At 39.6% G+C, this 10,144-nt stretch overlaps 1 protein-coding gene across 1 annotated transcript in view; it reads right to left on the bottom strand.

The window, feature by feature from the left end:
* tmem39a (transmembrane protein 39A) overlaps window positions 1-6,908 on the bottom strand; it is a gene marked incomplete at its 5' end in the record, with an annotated part of 7,444 nt that extends 536 nt beyond the window's left edge. Inside the window, 8 exon segments of the mRNA XM_035682131.1 lie at window positions 1-1,164; window positions 2,056-2,176; window positions 2,274-2,461; window positions 2,582-2,942; window positions 3,563-3,717; window positions 3,829-3,912; window positions 4,867-5,089; window positions 6,695-6,908. Of these exon segments, the coding sequence (XP_035538024.1) occupies window positions 925-1,164; window positions 2,056-2,176; window positions 2,274-2,461; window positions 2,582-2,942; window positions 3,563-3,717; window positions 3,829-3,912; window positions 4,867-5,089; window positions 6,695-6,807 (1,485 nt within the window). The 3' untranslated portion in view covers window positions 1-924.
* Between the last annotated feature and the right edge of the window lie 3,236 nt (window positions 6,909-10,144).

The following is a 10,144-nucleotide window of genomic DNA, read 5'->3' as shown; positions in this document are numbered from 1 at the left end:
ATCTAAGTGTGAAAATGACAATTTGCTTTTGAACGGGGTTATTATGCCAGGCCATTTCTTGGCCAGCCACTGTGGTTGCCTTGTAACTGGTCAGAGCCAGGAAATAGTCCGGCACATAACCTCCTATAAAATGCCTTTTATTATTGTTTAAATTAAACAAGAGAGATGTAAGAGACACAAGTGTTAATTAGAGAGTTTTAGAGGTCCTGGCAGTCAGATTTCAAGAGTTTGAAAGAGCTAGGCCACTGTTCAAAGTCTTTGTGCTAATGTTAAGCTGCTAACAGTCTACGTGCTGTGGCCTCAGATTTGATTAATATCTACAATATCTTCTCATTTCACTCCCCACCAGAAAGTGAATAGGCGTATTTCCTAAAATGTAAAACTTTTGCTTTAAAATCACTGATGAAAACATACTAAAATATGCTGAGAGCAATGACAGTGTTTGTGTCCTGCTAACATTAGCCCAAACAGTTTCACTGGTTCTAGAGCCTCAGGACAGCCCAATCAGGTCTCAGGATCTCAGGCACATCTCCTTCCACTGCTCTGAATCGCTCGTCTGGTTGAACTGACTGTCAGAAGCCAAGTCCGCTGATTGGCCACCTGCACTTAAAATATCTTTGGTGAAAGTCACACCCTGGCATACCCTGACTTCCCTGTCGCCTAGCAACAACATAACAGAACATGCTAATGTCGTCAGCGTGGTAATGCCCGGCGTAACTCGAAATAGTATACAAAATAAAAATATTCTTTTAAATAGGTATATATAAACATTGCATTAAAAATAGAACCGTATCAAAACACGATTATGAGTTTCACAGTCTGTCCCTTAACCTCCAAGCATGAGCGCTAATCAACCCTCCGGTCTTTACCAGATCTCCCCTCCACGTCCAGAGTTCGTAGGTGAGGTCTCACTGTGAAGAGCCTTTACTGCGACTTGAGCCCTAAACTGTTGGAGGACAGAGGGTAGGAGTAGGCTTTGCCCAGCACAATGCGGTCTCGGAGCAGTTTAAAAAGGACATAGTAGTTGCAGCAAAGAATAAGGCCCAGAGACAAAGTGTGGTTCCAGCGCTCAGAGCGCAGCAGAGAGTATAACTGGTACAAAACCACACTGGACTCGATCCAGATGAGAAGGTTCAGGATCCGCAATGGCTTGTGGAACAGGAACTGGAAGACCAAAAACAGGAAGAGAATCAGAAATGAAAATAATTCCATGCAGAAGGAAAGATTAAAATATTTGATATGCAGTGGGTGGACACCTGAACCATGGAAAACAATGCACGTTTATACAGATTTATACAGTCAGTCACTGTATTCAGTGTAGAATAAATAGTTCTCTGGTATCAGTTTCTCTAATGTGAGAATACTGTTGTTTTATATCTTTGTAAACGGAATATCTTTGAGTTTTGGATCATTAGTCGACAAGACAAAAAAAGACATTTGAGCGTGTCACCTTGAAAATTTTTCGATCATGTTACTTTATAGAATAACCAAAACATTTTTTTTTTTTTTAAATACGAAATTATCAGATAGCTTGATTTATACTTGCCGCAATGGGTTTACCAGGGACGTTCAATTTGTTTCATTACTGAATATGAGACCGTTAGTATTTACATTGTTCCATTCACTGTGATAGAGAGCAGGGGTTGCAGTGAACAGGAAGGGTTTGTAATGGAAACAGCTTTGTTAGATGTGTGTAAGTGAAAAGAAGAAGTTAGGAAAAGCCTTTTTTCCACATGCTTCAAGTTGTATTTGCTTATATTCTTTAGTGACAAGGCCTTAACACAGAAGTATGAATCGATCCAATTAAAAATCCAACTAATTAAATATGTGGCTGTGATATAAGTATAATTTCTCCATCTAATGCAGCTTATTTTCTGATTTTTTTCAACTAATACTTTGCGGGGAACAGACTCCATGGCTGTGTAGTTTGTGGTATTATTGTATGGCATTGTATTATATCGTCATGTTTGTTGTTTTATTATTTTCTTGACTCTCGGAATGAATAATGCAAAGGTTACATCCACTGTCACTATGATAGAAAGTACAGATACTCACATAAAACCTTGCATGGGAAACATCAGAGGGCAGAGCGACATTATAGGGTCCGACTGCCTTATATAGACATCGACTGTGTCGTACTAACACCCCCTGAGGCCAAATGGTACTTTCTGACCACCTGCAAAACATATCAGCACCACAGTTAAACACAAACCATTAACAGAGTAATTAAAAAATCCTGTGTATGTACAAATGTGTGCACACTGGCCACTCACACATGTTGAGGTGCATTGCTGTACGAGCCATGCTCCAGTTTCTGCCAGCGGCCCAGGTGAGCCGCCGAGCGATGAAGCAGGTCGCAGTAGCTGGGGGGCAGCAGCTGACTCATCAGCATGACAAACGCATTGATCCACACCATGATCAGATGCTCACATGACCAGCGCATGTCATAGTACTGAGTGCTCTAGGGAAATAAAGAACAGTATTAGAGAAAGATAAACTCACTGTAGTTAAAAACATACAGGAGACAACATCAACAATAAGATCTTAAAGGGGGAAAAGAACCCCAGTGACCGATACCAACCTTGACAAAGCAGAGAGGCAGAAAGGCGACATAATAAGCACTGAACAGCGAGTTGAACAGCACTTCCTTGATTCGCCGGTTGAAGTCGCTCTTCAACTCCTCCACCTCTGCTCGAATCAACTCCGGTGTGTGCGAGTGTGTGTGTGGCGGGCATTTGTGAATAGGCATGTGCGGGGGGCTGGAAAACTGCTCTCTGAGGTTCTCTCTTAACAGGAAGAGGAAGTCACGTGGACGAAACAACGGCGTCTCCGTGAGTTCAGTCGGCTGCTGGTGGTCGGCCGGGTAATCGCAGTCAGCTGATGACGTTTGGCTTTTCCCTCCCTCCTGATGGAAACAGCAAAGTGGGACGTACACACCAAATCTGTGGGGGAAAAAAAAGGAACAGAGCAGCAAGTTTTAGTTTCAAATGGTGGCAGGATGAAAAGGAAATGTACGATGTGAAAACATCATGCATATTTAAAATGGTGAAACACATTAAGAGAGGATGTGTCCACAACCATTAGCACACAAATAAAACAAATAAAAGCAACATGCTTACTATAACAACATTACTGTATTACTGTGACTGACCAGATTAATAGCTATGTGAATGTTTTGTTTTGAAACCAGCCAAACAATCCCTTACCCCCACATCTTTATAATGTCGAAATTAGAGTCTGCATACGACGATTTCTGCAAATTTTCAAAACCGACAATTTAACACAACTGCAAGTAAAGTGGGCAGAGGTGAGAAAGTAAGCAGGATTTGAAATTCACTTCATACTTCAATTGTTTGTGCAACACTGTGAATGCCTTTGAGAAGTGAGAGTCCACCATTTGTATGATTTGCTGCACCTCGCCCCGCTCCATGATGCCAGGCCTTTTGCTTCAATTGCCATTCAGATGCAGACAGGTACAAACACTGAGTGTGACACAACTAAACACCAAACAAGCATATCCTAGCCTTTAGAGGGTGTAGTCTGGGGGGTATCAAAGACTCACGGGTATCCTAGGAAGAGGAGGTTGAGCACAGAGTGCTTCTTGCAGAGGTTGACGAGCGTCCAGCAGAGCACCCAGCCACACATGGTCAGCAGGCTGAGTCGAGCTGCGATCAGAACCACATAGCGGAGCAGTGATCCGCCACTGCTTTGGGATACCTGGACGAGACAGATGACAGAATAACTGGGTTACCAGAAAGACTGTGGCACCAAAACTGCATCAGTGGGGTTTGATTCCCACAGGGGCTGTGTAAAAAGCTGACTGTATACCTCTGAAACTATCGTCCAAACAAGCCTCCTGGCCAACATGACTGTGATGAAGATAGCCAGGTGGTAGTCCATTAGATGAAAGTTCTGTAGAAGCAAAGCATACTTTTTTTCACTCATTCAGAATTAGTTTTCCATGAAGACATTTTTAATTGTACATTTTAAGTTAGACCTGAACCTGCCCAATAAAAGCTCTTATGAGTTTTAAAAACCTGCACAACCTGTAACTAAGGTTCATAATTTTTACTGTGAACCAAAAGCACAGAATATATTTCCACTAATTAAAACAATACAGAGACAAATCAAAGAGAAGAAATAAAAACAACTACTGATTATGCAGCAGCAATCTCGAAACCCATCAGTTATCGTCTATTTAGCCTCTAGGGACAACGGCCTGTGTTTCAGGGTTTCCGGTGCAGCCAGTGGATATCCAATAAAGTGGGCAACAGATAACTGGACCAAGACTTCCTCTGCAGTCCAATTAGCTACTTGATACACGAGAATGATGACAAAGACACATTTCGGCTGATCTTTATAAACATCTATCTCCACATGAATGCAAATACATCTTTAAAAAAAAAAATAGTCAACAGACAATAGCCGATGGGTTCTGAGATTGGATTTCAGCCAACGCGGTTCTACCTCTTTGTTCTCCATTCTGACTATTTAACCAACCAAAGTACAAACAGAAACCAGAATGCTTCAGAATCTTGGTCCCTTGCTTACAGATACTGCATTCTTACAGATATCTGATAGAGATAGATATCTTCATAGAGATTCATGCAGCAGTAACTCAAAAAAAAAAGAAGACAAGAAATATACAGTGTGTTTGTATTGCAGATTGATTTTCTTTAATCTTTCATTTAGTTGTTAATATCCCAATACTAATAAATTAAAAAAAATGTAATAACAAAAAACAAAAGGATGAGCCCTCTTTTTGAATATCAAGTTTAGCGTTAGTGTGGGTATCAACTTTGGGTTTTTCATTTTTAAAGTTAAGAAAGAAAAGGCAGTAATTTCAAGTCAAGTGTGTGTTCTTACAAGCGAGGTAGAGGCAGCAGGGTGGCTGTATGGGTACCACCAGACCGTCCTGTAGATGTTAATGTACTGGACAAACAAGGCCACCAGCAAATAGAGAAAAAGCAGGAACTCAAACAGCAGACTGCTGTCCAACGGCAGCTCTGGGATCTTCGAGTGACGGACCGGCTCCGGAGTAATCAGGGCCGAGAGAGGGGGGGCAGACAGACCCACCGAGTTACTGCTCCTGAAAGAAGACACAATTAATCCGAACGCTCAGAGACGGATAAATCTGTGATGTAAAGTGTGTTTAGAACAATATTTATTTCACAGCACACCTACTGCCAGTGTGGTATACAAATCACAGAAACCTTTACATTCACAACTCTCAAACACTGCAGTATAATATGCAACTCATGTAAGTAAGTAAGTAAATTTAATTTATAAAGCACATTTAAACACAGTATAAACTGACCAAAGTGCTGTACAGTGGATGACTAAAAAAGGCAAATAATACAGAAAAACACATTGGTAAATAACTAAAAAGACAAATAAAAACAGGAAAAAACACATTGGACCAATAGTCAAATAATTCAATAAAAACATGAATATAAAAGAAAACCTTCAATTACTTGGGCACACAAGCACCGAAAATTACATAGGAGAGCAGGACTACAGGGTTAGTGAACAGAAGGGCCAAGGGAGTAAAAGTGGAGTTTATTTGCCTGATTTGAAGCGCAGAAATGGCAGGGGGCAGATCTAATATCCAGGGGGAGCTGGTTCCACAGAGTGGAGCAGCAACTGCAAAAAGGCTCTATCCCCCCTCTGTTTGAGCCGTGAGCGCGGTAACAACATGGTACAATGCAAAAGCCTTATATTTGAGCGATCTCAGGGACTCGTGAACACAAACCAGTGTTAGTGTAAATATACATTAAACATCTGAAAAATCACAAAAATAAGAGTTAGGCTACTGGGCCGAGTTAGAACATCTAAAGTTATTTTTCATGGGTATTATAATAATAATAATATAATAATAATAATTATTATTATTTTCATTATCAACTAATCTCATGCCTATTTCTTTCCATTTCCAGTCAACAACTAATGTGGAATAGATAAATAATGAATGTAGAAAATGTGTAGTTGATGTTTGGCATGTAAGATCTAACCTTGTCAGCAGAGAGTGGGGAGCCACAATACTAACTTCCCCCCTGGGAGAGTTAAACTCTCAGCCTACAGATGGATGCTGGGGTGGAGGTGTAGCTTTTGAAAAAGTAAATGAACAGCAGCAGAGGGGCTGCCGGTGGCTTTAGTGGATTGCCACCATTAAAAGGCTGTGTTGGATATTTGCAGGGAGAAGAGTATGCCATTTGAGTGTGGCAGCATACTCAAGTTGGCTGCCAGAACCAGCTTGCAGGTTTGGCTTCATTAGTCATTTCATGATTAAAATGTAAAAAAAAAAACTGAAAAAAGTCCCTAACAGTCCAAGGAGTTCAGATTTCTTGTTTTGAGTGACCAACAGTCGAAGGTTTAGAGTTTACAAAGAAACAGGAAATCTTCACATAAGAGAAGCTGGAACTAGAGATTTTGGGGCTTTTTTTTTTACTGAAATAACAATTATCTACTGATTAAATTTTATTTTCTTTGACTAATGAATCGTTCCGCTCTACTTAAAATGACGTTACCACTTATAACATTTCGTAATGGAATGCAAAATATATAGACAAATCAACGATGAATGAAGGCTGACAATGCAATGTTTGAATATAAAACCAAAGTGCATTAAAAAAACTGGAGGTTAGTCTTCAAACAGTTACAAGGCAAAAACATTTAAATTCATTGTAGTGCACACCTGTTCCTGAGGCCTGTACCATTGCCGAGGTTTCCTCCAACCAGAGTCTGCAGGGACGGCAGAGCAGAGCGACTTAGCTGCTGTCTGCTGGGACCCCTGCGACCTCCTGGCATGGTCGCCAGTTACCGTGGCAACCACGGATGCCGCCCACCAACCAACAGCCGCTGGGACTCCTTTCGTTCACCTCAATGAGCCACCATATACAGCCAGGCCACTGTGGAGGAAACGAAACACAAGACTGAGTAAAAACGAGAAAAGTAAAGCAATTATTTAAAAATAAATAAATAAATAAAAACAACACAGGTAGAACAAAAAAAAATTAAGATTAAACCCTAATAAGCCTGATGCTAAATCAATATTTACCATCTACAGCACAGCATGATGGAGTCAAATAAAGTATAGAGTACAGATCTGTCCCGAGGTATTTACTTTAGGTGACAGATATAAGTAAACAGTAGTGATGTTAATTAGGGAAGGATTATGAGAGCACTGTACAGATGCTCCAGTTTTTCAATGAGCTGGTTCTCACTTAGTTTTTTTCTCCCCATTCGCTGGTTTTATTTTATAAAAGGAGTACGGCCTATTTGAAAAGTGCACTGAGATAACTTTTGTTAGGATTTGGTGCCATACAAATAAACTGAACTGAAATTGACTTCATATGGTGTCCTCATCAGGTTTATTTCTCAATTAGTGTGGGGAAATGGCTGGTTACCATAAGTGATCAGAGAGGAGACTAGTTTTGTAATACTACTCTGCTTTAGGTTAAACATCTGTCTAAAACAGATCTTTACCCCTGTTGAATAATGTGGATTAAAAAGCAGCTAACAGAGTTGCGTATCCTCGAAAAAGCCACAACACCTGTGAAATAACTTTACTAGGTCAAACTGCTTTGGGGCTGCACATTGAAACATACAGTATAAACACATTCGTGTTCATTCATTGCTACAGGTTTAAAGAAGCAAAATGCCCATACTATTGGACTCAACACTAAACCATTTATCTGTCTGGCACTGCTGTGATAAGTTCTCATCAAACCTACTTAGGATGAAAGACATGACATGTTATCATGACACAAACCATGTCAGCGGTACATTTCAACCCCTTTCAGACCAGACAGGGTTTCCCCCAGGAAATTATTTAGCAGGGTTGGCAAGGCAGCCATATACTTGTCATGCCATGTATCTTGTTTCATCATCAATTTGGTTAGTAGATGATAGTGTAAAAACAACAGACATGCTCATCACATATATGGCATATATTGGCTCTTTTTTCCTGAATGTTAATGTTAGATTAGTTTGTGATTTTGATGCGTCTGTTTATTTATTATTTTTAACAGATAATAAATAAACAAACATTATGGTTTTCTTAGCCAAACAGAATTTTATTTGCTTTTGGAGCGCTGGTTGGACATTTTTTTTGGTTGGTTTGCTTAAATGGTTTTATAAGTGTCAACTTTATGATTATTTTAAAAGTGTAGTTTGTAGTGCTGCTCAGATGTTTTGCATAATACTGAGGGCTTTCTAATATTCAGTCTAACCTCATTGATATAAATGGCGAGGACATCATTTTAGACACACTCCTGTCAGTAGGATGCAATACAGCTCAAACCCAATCTACAGCCTTTAAAAATGATCATACGGTTGAATCACGCTCCAACGCTTCCAGATCAGAGAACCGTCCCAAAGCTTTCCTGGTGGTAACAGTCCTGGCTACTGTCAAACTATTGCTTCACAAAGAAAACAGAGCTACAACACAAGACAACAACACAGAGCATCAGACCTGTTTATATGCAGTCGGCCTGCTTAAGCTCATGTTGGGAAACAACCTCCTGCACGTTTTTTTAAAGAGACAATGACAAATTCCAAGTGTATGACTTGATGAAGTGACTGACGAGGAGAAAGACTTCACTTACAGCTAACATATCTTTTGAGGTATTAATTTACATCCTGAGAGCTGTGAGAAGACACTTTTTTTGCTGTTAATTGAGACAAATACTGAAACTGACACCGTGTGTGAGGAGGACGCCTCAACCTGTTCTCAACTCCCAGATTACAACTTCAGATGTATCCGTAGTATTTCAGGCCTTCTTCACAGCCTGCATTTTGACTTGTCATAGCAGGAAATACTAACATTACCATTGACAACAACATCTTCTCCATTTCAGGTCCGCCAGTGAGACAGCATGAACAATACTGACACCCCTAAATGGAACGCAGCCATCACTTATATCGTTATTGATTACGCGGAGGCCTCTCTGTCTGCCACATGTCAAATCAGCTGTTGTAACAAAGACCAATTAGCGCTCACTGTGCCACTCTCATTTCATACACATATAAAAAGCTTATAGTCCAAATGTGGAAGGTTTTAAATAACAAATTGCAAATATGATTACCTTTATGTTTTGGCTTTTTTTGTTTCTCAGCACATTTCTGTTTTGTTATTCAGAGTTTGTGTGAATGCATTGCACAGTGCTACAACAGAGCTGTTGGGTTGTTAGATTAGGCTGGTTTAGTATTTACAGGGGGTATGGTTATTTCACAGGTGTTGTGGCTCGAATATATATTTGGGATTTGGACTGTACATTCATCAAAGCATGCAAACTGAAGATGTCACCCTGGGCTCTGAAAAAATATGACATTTTAGATTGATAATGAAAATCATCATTAATTGCCTCCCAACGCACTATAGAGCCAGTTAGTTTCAACTGGCAAATTTGTTTGTTACAGAGTGAGATCTATGAAAATATAAAAACCTGCAAGAGAACTGGGGCTGCAACTAACGCTTATTAAAATATTTATTAATCTGCTGATTATTTTCTCAATTCATTGATGATTTTTTAAATCCAAATTACTTGTTTTATCTGACCAAAAGTCAAAAACTTTAAGATATTCAGTTTTCAAATCATATGTGACAAAGAAAATCAGCAAATCCTCACATGGCATAAACTGGAACTCACTCGCTATCAGTTAAACGACTTATTGATTAACTTAAAGAGAACACATCTTTGCTGCAGATGGTGGCATCCTTCTAAAGAAATGTAGTTTTGATAGCCGTCCAAACTTCTAACTTGTAAGCTACAAAGTAGAGCTGCATTGATGGGTCAATTGACAGAAAATGAATTGTGTTTTGGTAATCAATTAATGTTTTATCAAAAATACCAAACATTTTTTAGTTTCAGCTTCTGAAATGTGAAGATTTACTCCTGTTCTTTGTCTCATGCGATTGTTAACTGGGTAGTTTTGTACTGTGGACTGCTCAGACGTTTAAGACGTGACCTCTTGTGTGACCTATTTCTGGACCAGTGAAAATAAGCATCAGATTAATCTATAATGGAAATAATTCTAAAGACAAATTAACAAAGTCCCACGTGAGCTAGTGTAGTTGTGTTTTACACTTTATCTATTCATCACTGCTCTGTGGGTTTTAAAAAAAACAAAAAAAACAAGTAGT

This window comes from Morone saxatilis, unplaced genomic scaffold (assembly GCF_004916995.1).
Source record: "Morone saxatilis isolate NCDOM2014 unplaced genomic scaffold, NCSU_SB_2.0 Contig11, whole genome shotgun sequence".
Lineage (NCBI taxonomy): Eukaryota > Metazoa > Chordata > Actinopteri > Moronidae > Morone > Morone saxatilis.
The sequence above is the reverse complement of the archived record's forward strand: the minus strand, read 5'-3'. Positions and strand labels throughout refer to the sequence as shown.